Source organism: Tubulanus polymorphus, chromosome 2 (assembly GCF_964204645.1).
Source record: "Tubulanus polymorphus chromosome 2, tnTubPoly1.2, whole genome shotgun sequence".
Taxonomy (NCBI): domain Eukaryota; kingdom Metazoa; phylum Nemertea; class Palaeonemertea; order Tubulaniformes; family Tubulanidae; genus Tubulanus; species Tubulanus polymorphus.
Genome location: NC_134026.1, coordinates 1,856,262 through 1,883,711, shown reverse-complemented (window position 1 = coordinate 1,883,711; position 27,450 = coordinate 1,856,262). Strand labels below are relative to the sequence as shown.

At 35.9% G+C, this 27,450-nt stretch overlaps 1 protein-coding gene across 15 annotated transcripts; it reads left to right on the top strand.

Moving 5' to 3' along the window:
* Positions 1 to 993: 993 nt before the first annotated feature.
* On the top strand, positions 994 to 27,134 carry LOC141898565 (putative 3',5'-cyclic phosphodiesterase pde-5). 15 transcript variants are annotated; one of them, XR_012618573.1, is made up of 29 exons: positions 994 to 1,114; positions 4,530 to 4,586; positions 10,404 to 10,571; positions 10,697 to 10,743; positions 10,824 to 10,935; positions 11,023 to 11,072; positions 11,162 to 11,193; positions 11,391 to 11,487; positions 11,609 to 11,702; positions 11,852 to 11,910; positions 12,815 to 12,865; positions 13,474 to 13,524; positions 15,363 to 15,421; positions 15,618 to 15,669; positions 17,026 to 17,168; positions 18,454 to 18,546; positions 18,675 to 18,743; positions 18,983 to 19,097; positions 19,180 to 19,319; positions 19,405 to 19,491; positions 20,047 to 20,097; positions 21,103 to 21,253; positions 21,725 to 21,883; positions 22,994 to 23,044; positions 23,131 to 23,252; positions 23,855 to 23,966; positions 24,509 to 24,620; positions 24,752 to 24,787; positions 25,256 to 25,334. XR_012618573.1 is itself a non-coding variant. In XM_074784531.1 (29 exons), exons 1-29 carry the CDS (start codon positions 1,021 to 1,023, stop codon positions 25,729 to 25,731), a joined length of 2,526 nt encoding a protein of 841 aa, XP_074640632.1. In that variant the 5' UTR covers positions 994 to 1,020; the 3' UTR covers positions 25,732 to 27,134. The 15 variants fall into 15 exon arrangements, 13 of the variants coding, with proteins under 13 accessions (XP_074640632.1, XP_074640630.1, XP_074640627.1 ...); XM_074784531.1 differs by lacking the exons at positions 12,815 to 12,865; positions 13,474 to 13,524; positions 23,855 to 23,966; positions 24,752 to 24,787 and adding exons at positions 14,189 to 14,239; positions 14,644 to 14,661; positions 25,488 to 25,576; positions 25,659 to 27,134 and having other exon boundaries at positions 25,256 to 25,336; XM_074784529.1 differs by lacking the exons at positions 23,855 to 23,966; positions 24,752 to 24,787 and adding exons at positions 25,488 to 25,576; positions 25,659 to 27,134 and having other exon boundaries at positions 21,725 to 21,880; positions 25,256 to 25,336.
* Positions 27,135 to 27,450: the final 316 nt, after the last annotated feature.

Sequence of the window (27,450 nt, the reverse complement as noted above, 5' to 3'; positions counted from 1 at the left end):
TCGCAGGACAAAAGCGCGCCAAGTGGGGATGGAAGACTTGCAGGTGATTTCGATTATCACCAAGCAGCCGCTGTAAAATGAAAAACAAAAGCGCCTTTGGTTGTGTTGTGATGATCATTGGCTGTAGTCGGGGGTGATTGATTCGTTCGATTCGATTATTGGATTCGCGGAGGCGACGGTTGAATAGAAAGTCGCGGGAAACCGGTCAGCGAATCAACGCTAACATAAACACTCTGACGCCACAGAGTTGCCATGTGCCTGTACTGTCATATATGAATTCGGTTCGGTTGTTGGCGCGTTACTGGTTTTACAACGACAGGTAAGAGAATTTACTGAATATGTGTCATTATATGATATACTATATTGCATTGCGTTAATGTTCGTTTCGAATAGAACCCGAATAGAAAGCTTTTGGCGTTAGAGCTCCTTTCGCCTTATCGGTTAATCACGCTGAGTAGCCGATGACGTGTTTGCGACGAAAGCAAATGATAGAGTTGCCGTGTTTCTCAAAATAGAAATATCCCCGTGTCGTTGTGAGTTCTGTGACGCAAATACGTTAATATACAGAAACTTAAAGTTCCTTGATTACGCGTAAGCACCCGTGTAAAATCCACTTACAGACAGGGGATATAAGACTTTAATTTACTTGCAAAGATTTTGTACAAAACAATGTGCATAATGGTTCTTAGAATACACCAAGCACACGTAACAAACTTACTTAAAAAATAAGTTCCGTAGAAACGCTCGCTTTTAGCCAACCTTTAAAATCTTTTCAGATGGTTGCAATGGAAATATCAAAACCACCCAGGAAAGGATTAAATAATCATCTCAAATTGTTGTTATATACAATTCTCATACTTGAGACCGAAAAATTGTAAATCTAAGAAAAAACAATACGATATGTCTAGCCCTGCTCGGCAAATAAATTCTAGACGACTACCTCCGCTGCCGGGGGTAACTGGTAAGCTGCTTAGCCCTGTGCCGTCGCGGAACGTATTAAAAACGGGTAGTCCATCATACATGAGAAGCACGTACAGCTCACGATCTGGTGGATCCGGTAAAGGTGTAAGCCGATCTGGGATTGATTCTACTGGAATGGTCATAAAAGGAAAAGGTAAATCGAACTAATGCCATCATCGCAAATCTAAACGATGTAAACATTTGATATCGATAGATGGCTGACTGAACGTTGAAATTATATATTATTCATTTCTAAATGTACCTTTTAAACAGACAAGTGAAATTTACAACTGATTGAAGCATTATTGCGGGAATTTTATTGGAGTTCGATGCGCTCTGGTACTGCTACCTTTGTATTGTGCATGTTTCTATAGTAACCGGGGAGCATGCCCCGAAATGATTTCTTCGCAGATTTTCTTGTTATTTACCCGTGTACGAATGTCTATTATATAGACACCTATATCAACGGCTTTATATCGCAACCTTATTGATTCATTTGACATTTCCAACTACGTAAAAGCATCTAAAATGAAATTCGTTCGTACGTCATGGCAATTCTGCAATTCTGCAATTCTGCCTATATACGTATATATTACATCAGAATGAACATAGAATTGCCAAGTGAATTCACTAGCGAAGTGAAGAAGGTATATTTATACTACATATATACGGCCAAGATTTAGTCGAGTTTAACAAATATAGACTGGTTTTCATATTTACATTTGGCTCGGTTTGTACTCTAGTCATTATGGTCGTTTACGCGGCATGTTTACGTTTTCATTATAATTTCCTCCTTTTACACGTGAAATAAATATCTTCCAAACCCTCAGCCGACGATTCGCTATATCCATTTTCGCTTCAGATATACCGTTAATGAATACTCATATTCAATATGAATTATCTTCGTTATAATGAATACGATATTACGAATAATATCTTGAAAGTAATCTTTATTGTATAGTTAGTATTCACAAATCAATTATCTTGAAAAAAAACAGTAAAAAAAATTTTTGGTTTACAAAAGGATTAGAGAAAGTCATCCCCTCGTCCAAATACTCATTCACATAAATTACGGAAGCCAATTGGTTGACAAAAAACTATTTGAAGTGGCAACGAAATGGCACAGGTAAAATGCGCAAATGGGAAGTAGCATATCTGGCGCCAAACACATTTTCAACTGAGCGTAGTTTTAAATTTCTCCGATAATACAATTCTGAGAATGTAACCCTCGAAACTTTCGAATTTGCTCGAACGTAGATTGAAACATCTTTCTCCGTCGCACGGTGTCAATGTTTATGAGCAAAATATAAATATATATACAAATATATATATTGCAAATACCAGTAATCGATAGTATAGTTGTACTATATTTTTCCATCAGCTCCATAAATAAACTGCGTCTGAAAATACACGTATATAGACGTATTTGTTCGAACGATCTTGTCTATATACGACGCTTGCAGAGATTAACAGACGCAATAAGGTAGGATTACTATATCTATATATCAGATAATCGCGCGATATTTATCATCATAATTATGCTAATTAGGCTATTTCACGTTATTCCCTGAAATTCATAAAAATTTGAAATGTTTCGTCGGATATCATTTTGTCGTTGATATTTTCGATATTTCATATGTTTTACATTCGGTGGTTGTTTTCACTCATTTTTGGTGTATGTAGATGTTACGTATATCTGAATCGCATCTTCCTTCTGTAACGATATGTCCCTTTAGGAAAACACATAACTACGGTATACCCCAGGGGAGAGTTGATATATCTCTCTCTGTAATGGTTTGATCAAGTATAGACAGTAACCATTCGCCGGTAATGTTTATTGACGGTTGGCATTGATCAGGAAAAACATCAATTTTATCACAATGGATATAAACCCGCAACGCGCTTGCGATGTGGTCACTGATATTGACATGTTCGCTGCTAACTCAAAATTAATTTCAACGGCAAACTCGGCCAAAACGACATCAATACTCGCTGTTAATGGCGTTTACCTATTGATGTTTTGAAATGATCGTCCCGAAAGCATTACAAAAAAAAAAATCAAACAAAGAATCAACCCATTCGTGGCTATGAGCAAAATATATCTATAGATGACAATCGTTTCCACGGTTTCTTAATGAAAGCGATCTGAGTTTGATGTTTGAATGAGGGTTATTTTTTAGGTCATCGTTTCTTTTCTGAATTTCTACTTTCTCGCCCGATGTATAGCGTTATTAGACACTTGTTCATTCACCTGATCAAAACTACACGTAAAGCCTATATCTCTCAGGCCATTTATAAATACAATACTGTTATGAGTCTATTTTGGTACCTGTGTGTATGTCATATTTTAAGGCTTTGAATATTTATGATTATGCATATGACTATAGGCGCGTGTAAAATAGTTCAAAATGAGATCCGCCGTGCGAGAGGCAAAGATAATCGAGATCCAATTCAGATTTATTCCGATGGCTATTGGCGACGTGTCACTTTTCATCTGACGTGTATAATTATCCAGGTACTGGTCTCATTGTATGAGAGAATCACGCTAGGGAAATTACTACACAGCTTTAAATGTGAATAGCTGCCAGGTTTCCAGTAAACGGATCTCGTCTGTTAAAGGTTCTCATCTTTCATATCGACGTAAATGGAATTCGCGACGTTGATTAGCATTCATCATTGAACTCTCAAGAAGTATCCATTCAGATTCTTAATGTATATATTAGTACATTTATACAACATACATCACGCGCACAGGTTTTCGATATATAAAATGGAAATCGAATATTCCATCCAATTCCCACGACGACGCTGATGGGCGATGTAATCCACGTAGTCGAGACCGGGACTTAGCCGGTCGTCTTAATGTATAGTGATCATCTTGACCGGGACATGGAAAGAATCCGAGAGTCGAGTGGTTTAAACGTCAGACGAGTGTCGTTATATTATCTTCCAAACTGACGAATAAGTTTCAGTTTAATTTTCGCCGCTTAAACGACAACCGTTTACGTTATATTTCAGTCCATCGAAGTATCCACGTATACAACTCAAAAGGGCGCAAACGGAAACTCTCAGTAAAACGCGTTCATTTTCTTACGAGCAAAAATATTGCCGAACTAAGTAGAGAGTCTGCTACCGGTGGGTGGTTCTGATGTGCGTAATAACACGTACTCATCGGGTGTAATTAATTCTACTAAAACACATCAAATACCCAATTTGATTAATTGATAACAAGACATATACACACAACCTCACGGTGCTGTTTTTCATCTCGTTTGACATGGGTTTCTTTAATGCGACCTGTATTTAATATTCATTTTGTGAAATGAGTGCAATAACGATTCATGAATCCCAGGTTTTTGATTTTACTAACGATGATAACAACGAGTTTATTTTTCATGATAATATTGCGAGAAATACATATGTTTTTTTCTATCGTTCGGTAATAAATCTGTTTAATGATTTTGCAGGATGGGATAATGGCGGTAACACTTATTGATTATTGCTTTATTGAATAGAGCGCTCACTTTCCAGACGGTGATATTGACTGCTTATTGATGTGTCTCTTTCAGGCCAGCCATACGCTCATTTGAACGGAAGTCACCAAAACCGTCCAATGACTTCAAATGGTAAGATTTTCACTATTTCCCATAAATCATTCGAACGGAAGTATTTCAAACGGGTTTGGGGAAAGATTCGTGATTTTCTCCACCAAAACCGATACGGTTCACGTGTCCCTATTTGATAGCTGCAATTGTCGGAACGCTGAATCTCCAAGGCGATCATTCATCATCAAAATTTTATTCCTAGCAACGGAATCGTGGCTTTTGAGTAATTAATGTCCATTGAAGCGCGAAGGGATGTCTTATTAATCATTATATTTACGGTCAATGAGTAAGAACGCGATAAATCATTATATTTTGTGGAACGACGCATCCTCTCTCTCAAACCTTTGATTTTACATCATTGACCTTGGAAACGTCCTTCAGCACACTAGAATGTACCGTCACCCGAGCTACAAAATTGCAAATGTATGGTATCCAGATCCTGCTCCACCGTTGTAGTTAAAACTTGATTTGAATAATCGAAAATTAACAAATTTGATAGGTAGCCTATCTATTACCGTACAAGATGTTACAAACAATACACGATTATATATTATGATTGTACAGTTTTATGTGGCCGGATCTGTGAAGAAAAGCCAAATGTAGATGTATACCTCAATGGGCTTCGCGAACCCGGACTAAATACGTAGTAAAAAAATAGGAAAATAGTGATATTCGAGATGAAATGGATGTGTTGGTTGCTGCAAAACAAGGAAACAGTAGATTTTAGGCATCAATCCGTGGAAATCAACTCGGGTTAAAGAAGGCATGTATAGAGAGAATGGTTGTTCTGAGGAAACGAGGGCGTTATAAGCGGGAATGAGTTGATGACGTAGGTGGTAATTGAAGATAACACCAGACAGTAGTGTTTTCTTTGTACAGGTATCGTCGCCTCATTAGGAGTCCATTTAGCCGGATATATCAGATCGATCAAAGCCGACATCATATCGGTTGATCGGAAATGACGCATAACTAGAAAACTAATTTGAAAGTTTATTGATGCTTTGAAAAATAACGTACATATATGTCGCTTGATAATGTCGACAATGAATAAGATGATTTGGATAAAATATTTTGAATTTAGATGGTAACCAGTCTAGCCCCTATATTGATGACGTAGTACACAAAAATATCAACTCAATATAACTCGACGTAGTAATCACACTTAATCAGTTTCATTTCCAGCTGAAAAACGAGCGTATATTGTTTCCTATTATTTGAGAACTATTGAAACCGTGGGAAATTAGTCATATCGCAAACAAATTAGAAAAAAAACCTGTTCATCTGTCTGTCTGTGGAAAATGTCTGTCTCAGTCTGGTTCTTATTGAATTGTATTCAGGGTTTACTGAAATATGATTTCATTCCGATAATTACACAAGGAAAGCGGAATCTACACACGCACACACAACACTGGCACTCTCAGTTTACTCAAAGACCGATAACTCAATTTTTCTATTTTGGCGCGTATTTGCAGTTTACCGCGCCATATCAATTTTCTAGGTTTTTTCATCGTTGATTAAAATATTCATCATAAATTGGAAGCGCTTCAGGAAATTGTCTATTTACATATTTATAGTGTCATTGATTCGCTTCCAAAGTGAATCACCGCACCCTCCATTGTATTCCTGATGGATATGTGCTAATTTTACGGCTTATTGGGGGAGGGGGGGGGGTATGTGCTTTTGTTTTGAATTTTCCGTCAAGGGAATATCTGATAATTTGTTATATCATTTGAGATCGATTGTTATGGCAACGTTTATAATCGAAGATTTCGGACAATTCCACATCTGGTGCTGTAATTCTCGGGATCCGCTGCACTCGAGTCCGGATAGGTCATTTAATAGATAGGGCATGAACGTCAGAACGTGTAAATGTGCCATGTGATCAGTAACCCGATATCTCCGCTGGCATAAATCCATTTAATCAACCAGAAAGTTGTCATTCAATTTCATTTTTTATCATATACAAACGATTGATACGATTTCTTTATTTTTTTTAACGCTCATTTCGAAGGTGCGCGTAATTCAGGTCAGGGCTCTTGCAAAACGAATCATTTATATTCTAGATATTGTGTTTGACTGGCATTTTTAAACACTAACATTTAATTCACTGTGACTGAATGGTCGCGAATATCAGATAATAACGATTCTCTTTTTTTATGGTCTTTATAGTTCGAAAACTTTTTCACATTCAAAAATAAATACCCAAAAATAAACTGCCTTCTCTGACGTATTTCAAAGGGTGAAATGCTTTGCGACGTTTACAGGAATTGTTATGATAATGAAGGAGATCATTTGCGGATAGCCTATGCGTTGATTTAATCACAAATAGTTGTTTATGGAATAAGCCGGTTATGGTACACTGATTCGCTGCAAGTTTTGCGTCACTGTGGCAGGTCACGCTACACGATCTTTATAACCTGAGCAGTAACGATTTCTATATAGAAATTACAACGCTATAGAAAACTAAAGCACTGAAATACACACCTGTGTATACCAAAAACCGTCTGGATACGACTATTTCTAATCCTGCATTCGACTACTTTTTTTTCGGTCAAATTTGTTTGTTGTTTCATAATGGATTAAATCGAATAAAACTGAAGTTTTTGCGCAGCGAGATTTGGAATTTATCACCCGCATGTTTTAAATACTTCAAACATACTTTGGATAGTTAAAATAACAGATGCAGAATGCTTTAGCGTTAGTTCTGTCTGCCATGAACTGTCGACGAGGTAGACACGATATAGACCATGATAATAACAATAGTAAGTATTCGAATTACTTATCATAAACGATACCATACATTATTCAAATGATAAAACGTATAACAGGAAAATAAATATTTAGAAAAATTTAAGAATGGCCACAAAACAGTTTCGTCCATGGCTACCTACTGGGTAATTCAAACCTAACATTTCTAAAATCTTAAACTCACATTTCTTCAATAAATCTCTACACGTTTTGGGTATGTGTATGTTCGACTTTGAAGCGTAGGATTTATTCAGTAGCTCGAAATTGATGGGCATTATTCACCATAATTGCAATGAACACGTGTTGTAATCTAAAAGGTTACTATTACATTAGATTTTTTTTTACGCCGAGTTCTTGTTAACGCAATAGCCGATCTCTATGATTACTGGGCGAATTTTTATTACGTTCCATCTACATTACGTCTATCGCCTCTCTTTTCTCTCATCTCTCAGTAGGTTTGTTATTGCCATCTGTTGTTGCATTTAGTTCTTAAATTGATACAATCGCGAAACGCGTGAAGCGTTAAATAACGAGTATTAGTCGAAATCTAATAAAATATAAAACATGCACGAATGTGTTTATGATGTGAGGGGATTACCATGGTGAGTGATGCCATGCGGATTATAGAACCCCAGAGTTAAATCGATACTTTAAATCCAACTTTCTGCGCAATTTAATAGATGTGGGATTAATAGCACAGCAACGATGGCATTTTACGGGTAACATTTTTACCAAATCTTTCTGTTGACGAAGTAAGGAACTGATTATTCACCGAGGGACGCTGCTGGATATAGCTTAAGTTGAGCGTGAGGAATGAGATTCAATTTGATGTATTATACATAATCATGTGAGTGATCTGTAAATCTCGTTTGGAGACTTGGTGATTAGTTGATACGTCCGGAATGTCAATAGCTGGACACTATTATCAAAGCGCGTTATCAGCTAGATTCACTGCGCTGGTCACAATATTGTTATCTTTCACACTACGTTTATATTAGACATATATCAATATTAATAATGACAATATTACGGACTGGCACAAGTAATTTACTGGACACAGTTTACGTTGGTAAGGATAAGTCAGTTAATGAAGCGCCGTTGTGTTGGTTCGACTGACGCGAGTGCCTCTTGCAGAGCAGGCGTGACCACACATCTATATTCTATATGCGTGTAACGGTATATATTCTTATTAATATAATCATGACAGACAAACATTTCTAATGATCATCATTCTACCGATGAGAAGGAAGTAAATGATAAACATCATAAATCAGCTACAACGAAGGAATTATACGTGACTATTCGCATCGGGATATATTATAGAATTTCGGTTATTGGCATCGGATTAGGAGGGAGGGCTCCGGTGTCTGACGGATATATAATGGGACAGTGTATGAGTTCTGGAAGCGCCATCCAAATGACGGAAATTAAGGAACAAGTTGCCGCGGTAAATTCTAACAATTGTAAACTTGATTCGGGTATTAAAAGGAAACTCAGTTTGAATGGTAAGTAAAAGCAAATTAACGACAACAGTCACAGTTCGTTAAGAAATTATTCTCTAAAACGACCATCTTTTAATTAAACGATCAAGTAAAATAAAAAACTACCGGGTAGTTATTTTTCTTTCGCAGATTTATGATCAGTTATTTGCTATTAGTCGGCATTTATTTAAAGCTGGTATTTGAACTCTCTAGCCTCTTGGTGGACTGATAAGATACCTGAAATTACTGAATATATTTAGAGCCCGTTGTATGTGTATATATCTAGTATGTATAAACTTGCGTATGTCGGTGTGTGTATGTACATTCGAATTCTTGTTTAGCTGGAAGCTGCGTCTATTACTTCGTCAATTATCAGACCTTTGAAACTAGCAGCAGCAGCCGAGATGGTATTAGAATGTCATATATACGTGAAATTATTCAGAATTGTGTCCGGATGGATCTAGTGTGGTTGCAAATACGTGCACTGTAAATGAACTATATATAGTACGAACGTAGTTGGCGTCTCACGGATATCAATTAATTATCATTAATAAGAATGAGAAGCGGCGAGTTCTGGTTCAGATAATACGATATGGCTGGTTACGATTGTGATGGTCTTTTAAAAGCTTGTTTTTGCTTGGGGCGATTTTCTACTCGCAGGAATTCTAAAGTTCACGTTCAAGGTTAGTTTTGTTCTGCAGTTTGGGCACAAACTTATTCAAGATTCGAATTGTTCACAGAATTCGCCAAAGCTAAAACTGATGTATTCCACAAGCGTAGTGAATTTAACCTTTTAAGAAGGTGAAATCGTGATTGATCACAAGAGTTGTTATATTCTACTAGAATCGATACGTAACTGCTGCTAATATGACAATCTGTCAACAGACGAATTTCTTCACACGCAGACTAAAATTCTAGAGGTCCCTTAATCCTTCATTAGCGATCTTCATGAAAAATTCCAAAAGATCGTTTGTGGCCATTAAGATTGAAAAATTGATAATAGGTATTTCAGATATCATATTCCTGCCGTAGTAAACTGGTTTCGAGAAGTGAATTTAAGATATATTTCTGGGTCCAGTTCCTCAGTTCCGAGTTAAGATTTGACTCTGAGTAAACCCATTGAAAATGAACTAACTTTTACTCAGAGTTAACTCTAACTCACAACTGTGGAACTGGGTCTTGTTGTTTTTTATCGAGATGAAATTGAAATATTTCACCTCAAACATAGACGATTTACGCAACAAGAGTAGTTAATTGCGAAATGTAAAGGCAATGCGTGTATATGAGTTTTGAATTACCGACGAAACTCATGACATCATAAGGTATATGTGCTAATTATACGTTAAATCGAAATCTGAAATCTCATGGGTGATGCTGCATTATGAGAATTGAAATGAAACCTGACACATGGGATGTGGGATGTAATTTCATCTGTAGATATTGCTTCCAAATGTGTATTCACTCAAATCAATGTTTCGTATCGAAAATGAAAATCGGAATAAAGAGCTTTCAGACTGAAACGTGATATAATCGCTATGTTTTATGAAGTTTAAAGTTTAAAATGATTTAGCACCTTAAAGATACTCAACAACACGATTTGTTTTTACAGACCTGAGTCCTGAACTGGTGACAGCGTATCTCAATGAAAATCCGGACTTCTTAGAAAAATATCTCATATCAAATGTAGCTATAGAACAATTAGAACGTTGGCTAATACGACGGACTCACAATCAAAAACACGCTAAACAGAAAAATGGCCTAGAAAACACATTATCTCGTAAGTATTCAGTTCGAATGCCGTTTATGTATCTCTATTGTAAAACCACATCGGGATATCGTGCATTTTCATGAAGAAATAAGTAAACATTACGACCTTAGTTGAAAATAAATTCCATATTTCAGAAATCGATTCGCAAGAAGAAAGGAGGGTTAGCTTATCAAAATGGAAGGTAAGATGATCATAGTCAAAGTCAATGTGGATCTGTTTTTACACAGATAATTGGTTATTTTTGTATAATATTCTCACTAGTTCTGCGTACACGCCGACAAACGAAAAATGCTTCAAGAATTGACGAGGGATATTCATCAACATCAAAATAAAGCTCAAGTCCTCAATGAACTGGTTAGCTGTGTCGCGGCTGGTAAATAATAACGTTGCAAGCCATTATCATTTTCACCCTTAAAAGTAGTACAAACATTTCACAGATAATATCATTTTTGTTTTGCAGCTATTAATGCTGATGGATACAATTTATATCTTGTTGATGACTGTGGCCAGGTAGGCATGCATCATCTCGGATGTTTTCGGTTTATTCCGGTCATATTTTTCGAGTCGGAAATTAAGTTCTTTTCTCAATTCTTTTTCAGACGATATCACATTTTAATCCGAATTCGAAAGAGTAAGTTTACACCGAGAGGATAGCATAATGTTAAAACGAATTGCCTATTTGATTTGATCATTTAGATGCAAATATGACAACCACTCATTAATGAGTTCGCGGAATCATCATTTATATTCACTACATCATTAATACCTCAAGTATTAGTTAGTTACTGCGTATCCTATATCTAATCAGAAGAACCAACCTAATTTCAGTGGTGCCGTTTCTTCGAGAAAACTAGGAAAAGGAACGACTCTGTCGGCTTACGTAGCTACGACTAAAGAGACTATACGCACCAGTGAAATACTAGGAGTGAGTGACTGACTTATCATTAGTGAAATATGAGCACAGACCATTTATCATTTATTTTAAATATAGTATCATCCGTGGTATTTATAGTTATTTGACTGCATGAGTTCGTGTGATATTTCAGGATGAAAGATTTCCAGAAGGGATTGGTATCGGGGGTGACCATGCACAAACAGTATTAGCGCAACCAATTACTCAGTCTAATGGACAAGTCGTTGGTGAGCTTTTAAAAACATGAAATTCACATCGATAAATATTGAAAAATTTAAAAACTTTTCTATATCTTTTCTTGTATGCAGCAATATATGTCAAACCCCGAAATTGAATTGTATTTGTTCTATATTGAATTATATTCGTTATAAATCAGGTGTGGTAGAACTGTACAGAAACGTCGGAACCGCTGCATTTGCCGAAGAAGATGAAGAGGTAGGAAATTCAGATTTAGCTCGAACAAAAAAAATTCGAATTTACGAATTTACCAACGCTTCGTCGCTGTGGACCGTTTTATGAGATTTATCCGAATGATTGTTATTTGCAGGGAGGTCGGTCCTCACGTCCTTGATATTTGATATCAAATATAATATTTTCTTCAGCCATTTCCTACAAACAGGCAATTTCAGTGTAGTCGGGCTACAGCCGTATTATATGAATGCAATGGATACCGCAATCTAAAATGCCTGTTGTCTTTAATAGCCATATTTATTTTCGTGTATTGCCGGGTCTACAAACAATGAATGTTTACATTATAACTATTAATCATTACGTGAACTTGAGCATTTTCATCGCCGTTTTGGTCGGCACGATGCACATCTTATACACAGACGAGTTGGTTTCGTTTTTTCAAAAATAAACCTGATGGCTTGGAATTCGCGTAGAATTAAATTCAGTAAATTGCAGTAATTGGTTGATCGTTTGCCTAATGGCAATCACGTCCGGCGCGCGCCACTCATCATTCGAGACAAATAACCAATGATATAAAACGTCACGTACAAAAGGTCGCATTCATTTTACCCCGGGTATAAATACCATGATGAAAACAAACATTCCACCGATTCGCATAATTGTTTGAAACATCTTCTCGAGCGATTCACATTTATTTAGCATCTTTCACACTGACCCTATAATTTTTCGACATGTATATATATTTATAGATATTTGTTCTGAATCATTCCACCTCCGATAAAACTGATCCTATGGTTAAAATTTCGTGATGTTTTCTTTATTCACACGAAAAATTAATAAACCGATGACGTTAAAGAGTGCATTTATTTGCAACCGTAAATTTTTCTGGGAGAAAATTTCTTTTAGAAATTGATGAATTTATCTGTAGGTGGCAGCCAGTCATTTATTATGGAGTCATTTAGCTTTAAAATGTGAAGAGGTAAAAATTGCAATGCTGCAACGTTCAATCACCCCACACATCACACTCTCAGCCGGTGTCCGGGATCCCTTTATATCCTATATTACAAAATAGGTCTGATTGGCTTGCGGTGAAAATGATTGATAACTTCGGATAAAATAAACTCGCGGTCTCTAATGGTATCATTTTAATGGTTTCGTGGATGAATTTCCTTCGATCAAGTAAAAAATGGCTGTCTCTCATTTTTGCCAGGCTATCAGCCTATCACAAACTATTACAACTTTGGGCTTGCAATGAAATATAATGCTGTTTGTAATATGTCTATTTTTTATCAAATTTATTATTTTTACCATTAACAACGAATTAATTCTACATTTTACCCTGCATTCGTTCACCTGTCATTCTCGAGTTCATAGTTAATGCCACGGATGGAAAAATAAAACTGTTGGTTAGTTCATAGTTATTCAACAGGAATATATTCCAATAAACACTTTTTTTTAAAGCGAATGCAGTGTGAAAGGTAATAATATCATTACAGATTAATTGAGCGAGGTTGAACAATATTGTCCGTGGTTTTGACTGTCAGTAATATACATTAGATAGCATTGATAAAACTTATTTGTTTCTAGATTACCAGCAGTTATCTTGTTTGGGGAAATGTAGCAGTGTCGTGTGCCGAGGTAAAAAAATCTATGGTCAGTCAGGGATTGGTGGAGACCGGTGCTTAATCCCTAGTCAACCAGGCGTGGATTCCCTCTTACTCTGAATACATTAATTCAGTGCACAATTTCGATCCTCACTAGAATGCAAAAATGAAGCTGTCTCCTGGATGATCTGGATATAAACAATCAATTTCAATTCAACAATTGAATTTCTGGTGGAATAAGTTTCAAAAAATTCAACGGTATTTTGTATGCAGAACTCAATTCAACCCGTATAATTCAACATGTCGTTGTGAGGAGAAATCTAGAAACCTGTCTCTAAGCAAACCTGCTCGCATTGAACGCGTCGAAATTGTGCTGAACCGCAATTCAATGTTGACATTATGCGCTTTTTTCTGCTGGGAGTAATATCCTTTTTATGTTCTATGTTGACGTGGCATTTTGGAATCAGATTTTTGTGTGTTGGGGCAATTTTGAATTCGCTCGGTTTTATGGTCTCTCAATTTATTATTTCCTGCATACCAAATTTTCCCAAAATGGATGATTTTTTTTTAAATCTAAGTGATTGAAATCGGTTGACATGGTCCCGAGACAGCTTCTTTTTTTTCTGCATCATACATCATACTCTCAAGTGTTTGGACACTAATTGCTTGCTTGTATATTTATGTTTCTTACTGACCAGATATGCAGCAGCCTTCTGATATGGGGGAGTATAACGGTTCATTTAGCGGAGGTATACTATTGCATGCTTCTTTCGTATCTTGTGTTAGCAATGTGTACAACTTCTTCTTCTATTGCCACCTTAGAATTCCGAATCGGGCAATCTATTTCTGTGTACGATATTGTGACTTCTTATTTTTCTCCGATGGAAATCAACGGAGAACATATCTTAGTAATGATTACTACACTGCACATTGTTACAGTAGTTATAGTTTAGTACGAGGGGTTTATTATAGAGTAAAAGATCTTGTCATCTCGGGATAAGAGCCACATAAACCAACTCTCATTGACTATCAATTTTTCATAATGGGTTATCGAAGTTGATTTCTACATTTTTGCTCATTTTACTTGGGATATAAGTTGGGATTTTTAATAAGTTCCCTGTTATTTTGCCTTTCCTGCTGCTGGCACTTTCAGAATTATATGGACAATGAGGTTCGTCCTTAGTGATATAATGCTTAGATATATGATTTTCACACAGTCCATGAAGTGCACATAACCTCCCATCGCTTACATTCATATTTCACCCAATTAACGATGAAAACTTTGGAACTAAGTAAACGCTGATGTCTAACTATTATAGTAAACTCTAACAAAAAAAAGAAAACATCTAATCTTTTCAATCAATGACTTTTCTCGGTGCACTATTGTTTTATTAACAACTCTTTCTTGTAACGTTGAATTTAGTAGCCTAGATAAATTATCGCATGTCTGCTACATTCATTGTATGTAATGCCGTTGGTAATGCTTTGGTAAAGTCAGAGAAATTTCCGTCATAATTTCTTTTCAGGAATTCTAATTCAAATTTTTATGAATTATATATAAATTCGTGTAATAAAGATAATCTTTTACTGGTATCTGGCCCTCGATTGTAGCTTCCTTATTGATTGATGCTATATTTCTCAAATCAAAAAATACTGTTGAAATCATGACATATTGTCTAATTTGTCAATTTGTAAAATTCAGTGCCTTTTCAGTATTCATTTTTTTACGCGTCTTGAAAGAAATTGATATCAAAATGAAAATCGTTAATAAAGTAGTTCTATCACCGATGCAACTATGATATTTCTGTCAATGCGTTATTGCGATGAACATTACGAATGTAATGTACGTTTGTCAATGTTTATTTTTTGTAGATGTATCACAGCATGACGAAACAACGGAAACTCAATGATTTCCTATTAGCGGTGACAAAGTAAGAAATAACGCTTCGGTCTTATCGATATATTTCTAAGCAAAAATAAGTTCTATGTGCATGCAGCTTGTCTTTGTAACGACATTCGTGACTAATAACATCATGTCATTATTCCTTGCTTTACGAAGAGTAATTACTGTTATCATTATGCGCGATAGGTTTTGCCGCGTCTTTCTAATTTTTCATTTAATTCTAGGTCGATCTTTCAAGATATTGTCAGCATGGACACGGTGATCATGAAGATTATGGTAAGTCGCATATATTTCGTCAGAAGAAAATTGAATTGAAAATTCGGAAAAGATGTAATTGAAAAATACGATAATAAGTTTGACTTCAAAATAGTACGAAGCCAATTCAGATCATATATTATATATTATATATATTATGTTTTCAAAAATTTATAAGGGTTGCCATTAAATATCATTGTAAATTTATGATTGATTTCTGCCCAATGCTACAGAACTATGCTCAAAAGTTGGTGAACGCAGATAGAGCATCTTTATTCCTACTAGACAACGTATCTAGGGAGTTATATGCGAGAATATTTGATGTTGGTAACGGGTTGGGTGCTCAGCCTGCTGATAGCCAACACAAAGAGATAAGGTAGAAATTCTCGTTCAATGTTACCTTAGCGTAGAGACTTTTCTGTTGAAATCACACACTACAAGAGAATTACCGCTAGGAAGTAGAAAAGTAGAAGTGATCACGCCTCTGCTGTTCTTTTGAGGGTTAGAATCTAAAATTTCGATTCATTTTTCGTCTCGCTAATATCGAGGAATTCTAACGATGATCCGTTCAGTGTTTCAACCCAACTGTCTCTACGTGTGAATTCCAGGTTTTCACTGCGTTTAAGGCGGCATTGTGTGACGGAGCAAGCTGCATGCACCCTTGCTTGCTGTTTACAAAATGCTTTTTTGGTGAATTGTTTTGCACGAAGAAACAAATTAGTTGCGTCTACTTGATTACAATCTACTTATTACGTTCGTTGGGGGTGTCAAGGTCATTGTCGTCGCGGGGCTGGGGTATCGGCAGTAGAATCATATATATATTTAATGAGTGTCTCATCAGACAGGTTGAATTGAGATTTATGGAAAGCCTAATGGAGATATTGCTCAGGTCTCAATATGACCGCGGCATATTAATCACTGAATTGAGAAAAGAACTCGTTTATTGACTGCTGCGTTGACCAATATTGATGATGATGCCCAACGTGAACCATGTTGCCTTGGCGACTGATTAGGGCCTCGATGGATTTGTTTTCAAAATCCTATCGATTATTGCCCATGTCTTATGCATAAGATGTCGATTTGCTGAGTCGCTAATTAAAAAGCGTTCGTCAAAAGAGTCATCGAAACGCCGAGAAATTCAGCATGCTTTTTCTTCATTTCCAACTTTGGGCCAATAATTCATTTTTCAATGAAACTTGGTTTTGTCCATCAGCAAAAAATCACGAAACCTTTTCCAATACGTATTTGAAATTTGTGGGGATGAAAATCCCAGAAATTGATCGGCAAAACGGCCGATCATCACAACGGTTTTGCGGTGTACGTTGCATGTTGCATGACATTTTAAATGTGGATTGTGGTGTGTTCTCTTTTTCACAGAATTACGCTAAAACATTAGTACATGCTGACCGGGCATCCTTGTTTCTGGTTGACATAAATACCATGGAATTATACGCCAGGATCTTTGATACTGGTAGTATAGATGATACTGATTTCATACCAGACTGTGGCAAAGAAATCAGGTTTGAAAGTTTGCACGTAATCAATTTGGCTTGTATTCAATAGAACAGCTTCAATCACACGTGAATTGCTGATGTATTTAATTGACTGCTGAAAATTTAACTCATGGTTTATGGTGACTTGCACGTATTATAGCACGCTAAATCGCATTGCTTGCACTAAGCTTTTTAGGGGCTGTTTCACGATCGCTTTTCTAATCTGTTTTGGCCTCATGCCCAAAACCAAGCCACTTGCCACTGTATTCATGGTCCGTTAGAAGTTTATATTGTGCTGGTGTACTCAGTTATAACGGTATCAAAATCACAATGACTGCTCGTGTTAAGCACTGTTGTGTTCGTATATTTGGCTTTCATGAATATTATACGTTCATTAATATTTGATTACTTAAAATTCTTTCGCAGACTCCTTCCCACGTTTTGACAGGTTGCAGACTATACTGAACACTTGTTCTGTTTGCATTATCTCTCATTAGCGTCAATGTGAAAGCTCTATCCCTCTTTATCTATCTAGTCAAAAATACATGTATTTTTGATCAAGTGTACAGTTATTGCTGGATTTAATTTTGTAATCTATTTTGATTCTCTTTACGTGTGTTTGTGTTCGCTAATTCTTTCGATATATAATGAATAATCTATCCCTGTCAAATCAACCTCGCAAATCCGTAGAATGAAACTAATAACTAAATTCGATAGAAATTTCATTCTCGGATCCTGAAACCAATTCGAAACCATATATTATTCAACTCCATTTACTCTGGAACGGTGGATCCCTTTACCTAAAGCTATCTCTCTTCGTACTCTGTATGCACTGGTTTATGTTACTTTCGTAATTTCGCTGTCATTTCTATAACTATGTTTGTACAGAAATCATCGTCATCCATGCCTCCTGGAAAACTCTCCGATTCGCATTCAGTGCGCGTTAATTGCACCGATTGCACACTACAGTCGATTCACGGAAATTATTACCGCCGCATCAATATTTGATAAGAGATATCAAACAAATTTCATAGATCGCCCATGTATAATGAAGAGTTGCCTGAAGTCTGCTTAGCGGCGACGAGTGACAATTATTACCGAAGCTCATTACGACAAAGATCATCTTCAACTCCAATATCCTCGATAGCAATAATGCATTATATTTCATCAATTTCTCTTTAAGAGGAAATTCATTGGTGTTTGCATTTGAAATGATTAAATCAAAAATTCCTTTAAAGATAATATACAGTTATCAATTCTAATAAAGGATGATGATATAGTTTAACTAATTGATTGCCAATATCTAATTCAGATTTCCGATTGATAAAGGTATCGCCGGTCACGTAGCTTCGACTGGACAAACGTTGAATATTCCCGATGCTTATCAAGACGAAAGATTTAACCGGTAAGACGAGGGGACTAATGGAAGATTTAACCGGTAATCGGGGTTTAATTGAAGATTATCTACCGTATGTGAGCGTGTATCTTTGCTTGTCCCTGGAATATGGTGACAATGATATCTGGTCATTTCAGAGATGTCGATCTTCAGACTGGTTACACAACAAATACGATACTTTGTATGCCTATATACATACGTGGAAGGTAAAAATATTTCTAATTCTTCTGATTGAAAATTGAAAATCGACTTCAGGGGCCGGTTGCGCAGTCATGGCTTAGACTTAAGACCAGTCTAAGACCAAATTAGTTCTATAGCCAATCTAACAACTTAAGACCAGTCTAAAGATTTGTGACCACTTTTGGACTTAAGTCACGACTATGCAACTGGCCCCTGTTACTCACGATTAAACTGCTACTGTATGGATGTTGATCTATCGTTACAGTATAATTGGCGTCGTTCAAATGGTGAATAAACTAAACGGTAAATTTACGATCGCTGATGAAGATTCGTTCGAAACGTTTGCCATTTATTGTGGACTAGCGCTGCATCATGCCAAGGTAACCGAATAAATCTGATAAAAACCCTCGTATAGCGAGTTGGGCGTTCGGTACGACGAGTGTTCGATTTTGTATTTCATAGCTGTACGAAAAGATTCGGCGATCGGAACAGAAATATAAAGTAGCGTTGGAGGTTCTGTCGTATCACAGCCAGTGTTCGGAGGACGAGTTGGAAAAATTAAAAACAAGAGATTTGCCGTCATCGATAGTACATCTACAAGAGTAAGATATTCAAAATACACTAATGTCTTAATATAATGAATATTGCGTATTCAACTTCAACTGTACTCGTATTTCATGTTTGCAGATATGAATTTTCGCCGTGGTCCATAGACGGTGACGATAAGCCGCTTGTCGTTATTCATATGTTTGAAGATTTGTTCAAGTTACAAAGGTAAAAATAAATTTGTCATTAGTTAATTCCCGTTACGACAACAAAGCCTATCGTATTACTAGTGATTTACGATAGTAACCCGAGTAAAAAGCTGCTCCATTGAAATAAATAATTTCCTGAAATAACCTACGTAAGCAACTGTAGAAGATGATATAGCTAATAATTACTGTCACGATCATGTTTCCGATGGATTTCAGTGGAATAACACAGAAAACCAATTAACACGATTGGACATTTTCTCTCTTTTAGCATTAGTTTAAAAGATACAGATACAAGGTATATAGCCTTATATACACCGGACTTTCTATATCATCTTAACCTTTTTATAATGATTATCCGAAATTTATTTCTAGAAAGCCAGAGGTGTGGACTGCTTCTTTCTCATTTCATTGTAGGATATCATATCATATCTAAAAAAGATACACATTTTATGAACGTTCTCTTCTGCCTAATGTTTTGTTGAATATTTTTCTATGTGATTTATTTCGGGCTCTCGAGCATTTCTTTATTCGGGATTTACATCGATTCTCATGACCGTTTTTATTTCATTCTAAGTGCTTCAAAACGAAGAGCGGAGCAATTTGAATCGCTCCCTATTGACAAGAGGTGAGGTTACTTTAGTTCTGTGTCGACTGCTAACAGTATTTCTCATAACACGGTGGCTGAGGTTTTTTTCTTTCAAATATTTTCCCGGCGTTTTTTTTATCTGTTGCTTGTAGATATAGATTTTAGTGATTTGGAGAAACCTGAATCGAATTATTCTATTTGATAAAATAGGAAGAGCGATGCGTGTAGTTCGTACAAATCTAGGGGATTGTATGTATATACATCTCAGTATGTCATCCAATTGTTCAGAAATTTTACCAATCGTCTAACATTTATTTCACAATTAATTTCGGTGGAGGTATTTCTAATTCTGATTTTCTTTCTATCATTCTATGACGAAGATGAAGATTTTCAATTCGTCCTTCGAGAAATCCAGAGCATAATCCTATATCTCAATGGTTTGATGAGATAAATGCAGTCCACACCTAACATTTATAGTAGATTTCAACTTTATCGACTCGTTGAATTTCAACCTAACCTCGATCCTTCCGTAGAGTTCATGATATATTCTTTGACACATTTATATATACGTATATCATCATATGGTATCGGTTTTGATTTCTTGTTTTTTTGCTGTGATTTTTTTCAAACTGAAATACAACAAAAAATTATATACATATGCGCATTTTCAGACACATTCTTGTAGTGAACGATTGTTTATTCGAAATAGTTCGATGTTAAATATTAGTCTCAGATCGTGTCGAGTTTTCCTGTGTTTTCACTGAGTCTTAATACGTTTTACGCACCATTAATCTGTTCGTATAAAAAGCATGAAAGATAAATTAAGGGTTATGATTTTCAGTGCTATCGATATTTCGATAAGAAATATTCCCATCTTAAGTCAACTGAATTCGTTCGGAAAGAAAATATAATCTTGTTTTACTTGATGATATTATTTTGCAGTTACGTGGAATTTTGCATGGAATAAGAAATTTTCACGTTGGAACTAAAACTGACGTTTTCACGGATACCAGTTTCATTGATTACTCTAAATCTTTCTCGTAGATTCGACAAGGAATGTTTGATGAAGTTCACACTTACAGTACGGAAGAACTATCGGAATGTACCCTATCATAATTGGGCGCATGCTTTCTCGGTGGCGCATGCCATGTATACCGTTATCAAAACAACGACAAATTTATTTACTCCATTAGAGGTACGTGCGCGTTACTTCGTTCATTTTTAACGTAAATATCCGAAGGTTCTCGGAATTGTCACGAATTAACGGTCAAACACTGCGTTCGTATCGTATTCGCTATCGAAAACCGATATGGAAAACACGAGAACCACGAACTATCGAGTATTTCATACGAACGACTTCATTTCATAGAAATTCATTCTTAGTTCTACATTATACACGAGTCCACTGAATGGGTAGCTGCTCCGTGACGTCATTAAGGGTAAACATGTCAGTGAAAAGAAGTCTGTACGTACAGGAAATTTCCATCGTGAAAATGATCGCGTTTTTATCGGTCGCAAAGGTCAAAAGGAAATTGATTCTTTTTCGATGATGTTTTTTTTCAGATAGGTTTCTCGATGATCGAGAGCATTGCGTAAAGAAATAGTTCTTTTATTCAAAGTTGGTGGACGTTAACGTTGTTTGATGGTTAATCTAATTATCTTGCAGTGCCTAGCATTATTTGTTGCATGTCTTTGCCATGACCTTGACCATAGAGGAAAGACAAATGCGTTCATGGTGAAAAGTGCCTCTCCTCTCGCCGCAATTTATTCTACTTCGACCATGGAACATCATCATTTCAACCAAACTGTCACTATTCTACAGGTAGTCAGTCAACAACCCACGAATAACTAGCTGGTATACGGATATCAAAATATCTATTTTTGATGTCTTTTTGCTGGGAATATGTCTGGCGGCGCACCATCACCCCTGAGATCCACCGATACAGACCACCACGCCCTTCTACCCCCCTACTCCACTAACAACAATATAGTATGTAATATCACTCTTGTACCACTTTGTCATTCTAACTTATTTCAGCAAATAGCGTTCTTTATTGCATGCCTATGTCATGATGTCGACCATCGTGGGAGAAGTAATGCATTTATAGTGAAAAGTGCGTCTCCCCTAGCCGCTATATATTCCTCCTCTCCCATGGAGAATCACCATTTTAACTATACTGTTAACATATTACAAGTAAGATAGATTTTTGTAATGTTACGATCACTTCCCAGTTTATTATTATGTGGGAAATATATTCAGTTTCATTTACGACACCGCACGTTTATTTTATGATTTTTTTTTCATTTTCAAACACCTCCATCTTCTCTCTGAAATACGTTAGAATTTCGAATGAAATCCCACAATAATTCAACCAAAAGTGTATAAAGTTCTTAAGTAAATGTGTATTTGAGCCCTCATCGGGCGTACTGAATTTCGACACCTGCCTCTCGATAACCATATAGGTTGAGATCACGCAAATCACGTCTGCGTGGGTGGATAAAATAAATCCTGATTCCGATGACGGAATCGTTGACAAGAATTGCTTTGACACTAAAATGAAGATGAAGTCTTGTCGTTATGGGATTATTACCAATTGCTTTTCATTTCCAGTTGTATATTCTAATTCTGTTTATGAAAATTGCGATGTTAATTTCAAAGATTTGATTTTTCCCACAAACAAATTTCATCGCCATTTTCCATTTTTTTTTAAGTGCGCCGCCTGACGCTGTAATAGTCAAATACTTTTATGAATATCATTTCGTTTTTACGCAAAGCACATTAATCTTTATTTCTCGAAATTTTTAAGTTAGTATCGCTTTTCTTATTACCAATCAAATTCAGCCGATTTTTGAACGTTCGACATTAAGTTACTTTTCAAATTTATGAATATAGTTTTGTTTTCTCATTGATGTAAGTTTTCTTTCACGTTTTCAGCACGACGGACACAACATATTCAAACATCTCACATCAGACGAATATAAACAGGTAAAATAATTCATTGATTCCTCTGACTGATGAACAGACAGAAAAGAATTGATAATTCTATAATATTGTTCTGATTGTCTGTTCAGGTGCTGTCCGATATCAAGCACTGCATTCTGGCTACGGATTTGGCACTGTTTTTCAGCAACCGCGCTAAATTACGAGAAATGATTGATAAAACTGATTTCTCATGGGAAGAGGTAGAGCACAGGTAAACTTAAGAAAAAAAATCCCTGATTGTCTGTGAATTTATTGAATTATATAAAATACGATAAGAATACATGTATTACAAGGAAGTTAAATCATTTTGAAAAATAAAATTCTAAATGATTGTCTAGTATATGTTAAAAAGATAATTTCTTATAAAATGCATGTGATATCCTCTTAGACACAGTCGGTGCCCTTCAATAGAAAATTACCTTTTGCTAATTAGATGAAATAACACAACTGAAGAATGCATGGGTCTTTTCTTAAAAGTGAAGTTGTCATTCCTATATTTAACCGTCAAATAACTGCCTTTCGTTTCTAATAGTGAAATACCGATACGTAAATTATTAAGATAACCAGTTTGATAATTTAACATCTAAATAATTGCATCATTAATTTGTTAACATAACTACTGTACAAAAATGTTCAAATTTTCAGGACAGATTTTCTAATCGTTCGCATTATACTATACTTATTCTGTTTTTGGCAACATACCACAAAGTCTTTAGCTATATTTCTGTGTTCATAATCGATTATCGAGGATTATTTGACCCCCTGAAAACCTTTCCTCCCTATATACATGACCCTGCGATGCTTTATGCTCAGAAAACTACTGGAAGCCATTGCGATGACCGCGTGTGATCTATGCGCCAGCGTGAAACCCTGGGATGTTCAGGTTGAGACAGTTAAAGTAATCTTTGAGGAGTTCTATGCACAGGTATAACTCATCTCGTCGAAGGTGTTGCCGCTTTTTATGCATAGTTTGCTTATTACGATTAATCCCTTCTGCTATACCACCGCATGCATCGCTAACTGGAAACCTTTCTGTACCTCTCTCCTGACCACTATGTCTTGTATATATCATTGTAAATCATTTAACCGTGAAATAAGAGAAAGTCTGAAAAAGTACATTTCAATTCGTCGAATTCTCGGTAGATAGAATTTACAGATATATACGTTGTACGATATTACTAATCAAAAAGGTGTTTTGTGTCTATGTTGCTTTGATAAATTAATCGTCTCAATGATGTCGTTCGAGGAAGCTTTTTACATCGGTTACAGAAAATTCGATCCTACGTCATCATCTAAATCTAAATCTATGTAAAATGTCTATCTTGAATTGTGTCGTTGTCTCCTAATTCCGTTTGTCTACAGCTTCAGTAACAATCAAAAACTCTAAACTCCCTCTCTATCACCGGTGGGTTGTATAGGATGGCGTAATGTCGCATGCATCTCTGGACTATCATTGTTGTTTTCTAGACATCTACTCATGGAACTATGCATGACCGCTGCCGATCTTTGTTCTATGTATAAACCCTGGAAAATGCAGAAAGATGTTGTACACATAATTATGGAAGAATTTTGGCAACAGGTAAACCGTATTGCCATAGCAAAATAACATGTGGACTATTTGCTGACCTACTGACAGACATGTTTGCAGATTTTTAATACTTATCAATTACAACTTTTTTATTATTTCATTAGTTTTCTATTCGTTTGTAGAGGACACTCCAATTTTCTCTGATTTAGGTGAAATTAGTTAGTGTTCCTTCAATTTTAGTATCATTGCCAAAACTTTCTTTCATGTTGTTGTATTCACCCACTGTTGTTTAAAGCCTATTTGATTGCCCTCCATTCCATTATATTCTGGTGTTTTACACAACTATTCTTTCCAAAAAGTATCCGTCATCTATTAATTTATTTGCACTATGCACATTTTTGTTTTTCTGTAAATATATTCACCCTTTGCATGGTTTTTCGATCTGTTTTTTTAAGTTAAGTTGTATCTATTTAGTAACCGCGATTCAACATCGTGGGTGTGATTTTAAATTGGAACACTGTTTTCGTCACGTGAGCGATTAGTATTAACATATAAGAAGTTTAACGATAGTCACTCGTCTGATTGTGATTCATGATTACAGTCTTCGCTTCTGATCGTACCGACGAAATGATAATGATATACGAGTCGTTAACGATAATTGTACATTTGAACTGATTCGATTACAGGGTGACGAGGAAAAGAAGGCAGGACAACAGCCAATACGTATGATGGATCGTACTTACGCACACGAATTACCCGAATCACAGGTACTTTTAACAAGTTCTCATAAAAGGAGCATATCATTATACTCATACTGGTCCAATGTATTTCATTGTAATGAAGTTCTATTGCATAATTCAATAACGGTGTATTCCATGTGTTATCATGTATTTTGTATCATGTATTACTTTGTTCCAGGTCGGATTCATAGTGGGGATATGTTTGCCATGTTATGAGCTTCTGGCGGCAGTTTTACCCGGTACACAACCAATGGTTGATGGCGCTACGTAAGTAATACGGATCAGCATCGAGAAAAGAGCTAATTCTGAGTTCGTACCTCATGTGTATCATTCCCGTTTGGTTTTATAGGGCCAATCTGAAGAAATGGAAGGAACTTGCGGAGAAAAATAAAAAGGATAAAGCTGAAGAAGACAATGAATAACTAATCAGATAGAAAAAAAGCCTATTCTATTCAGAGCTGCTGTACTTTTCCAATGTAGCATTTTAGAATTATGATCAATTCAAGCTTCATTTGAGGGCGTATTTATATATGATTAACTCTTAGCATTAACCATGGACACGTGGACGACATAGGTCAATGTTTTAATGGACGCGCGGGGAGAGATAGGTTTCAAGCATGTGAAATAAGGATCCGATGTATATGGTCTTTTTTATAAACGTGCGTAACGAATTGATATGGATAACGGATTATATATAGTTGTATATTATCTTGCCTCTATAGTTGTATATATAAGGGAAATATATTATTTTCTGAAAACATAATTTTATGTTGTATGTAAATTTAACTTACTTGTCAATATTCAATTTTAAATCATGAACTTTGTCTTATTTCAATTGTGTTATTTATTAGGGCGAAAATGCTTCCAGCCTGTAAGTCGGTCTGAGAGAAGCGTTGGCCAAAATTTCAGTCGGTATGGTTAAAGATCTGCTCGATCTTACCACAGAAGTTTGTCCTATTACGGAGAAATTTTGATACGAGAAAGCAAAAAATGATTTGTCTTACTTGTTCTTGTCTACCTAATCATATTATGTATTACAGTTATTCGTTATCATAAATTTGATCAAGCAGCAATGAGAGATTTATTTCTCTGTAAGGACATTGGACATAGTCATCTTGTATAATTTTCATCAATCGCTATATTATAGTACGATTCAGATTTCATACATGTATAATGATATATATATATAATGCTATCCTGGGTCCAGTTCCACAGTTCTGAGTTAAGATTTGACCCTGGGTTAAAACATTGAAAATGAACTAACTTTAACTCAGAGTTAACTCTAACTCACAACTGTGGAACTGGGTCCTGGTTATTTTCACAGAACAGTTTTACTCGGATATAAGATGAACAACTTTCAATCAAAACCATCATTGTATCAACAGTTGATTTAAATTTCATCATCCTGACGTCAGTGAAATGACTTCATCGCGGAGAAATCTCTTTGAAACCTCTTCTAATATTTTACTGTACATTATCTTCGTGGTTTTAACTGACGCGTATTTCAGTCATCAATTCTCAGGTAATAAATGTATCACTAACCATTTAAACTATCGATGATGACAAGAACTATTTTTAAAATGCGAAAAGAATATTTTTCTAAATAAAAGAAGTGTCAATGACTTCATTGGTGTATAGTTTTGGAAACTACTACATATAGTTATTGGCAAATTCATCCTTCGAATCAATGGGTTTCATTAAAAGCATAGATCTTGCTTGTAGAATTATTAAAGCCGTTTTTCTTAGAGAAAGAAAGAGTTGTATTTTAATCGATTAGGCGTTATCGACTCCTATACTTCAATTATCAACATGTAAACTTGTTAGTTTGGACATAGTTATAATAAATGTTCAAATAATAATAAATATTTAGAAAAACTATTTGTTCAGTTTTTATTTCGATGCTGCGAGTAAGTGGATCTCTACGAATTAAAAGTCCTACTCAGGCCTGAGGTCGAACCCGGATCGCCCATCCAGTTCGTGAGAAGTTGAACCCGTCTGTCGGTGAGCTCTTCGTGCAACCATTCTCAAGATCCCATATCATAATAGCGTATCGTCAATTAATCAAATGGGGAGGAAATCGACAATGAATAACATTATCTCATGCATTTTGTTCAACGGACAAATGTATCATCGGTTTCACG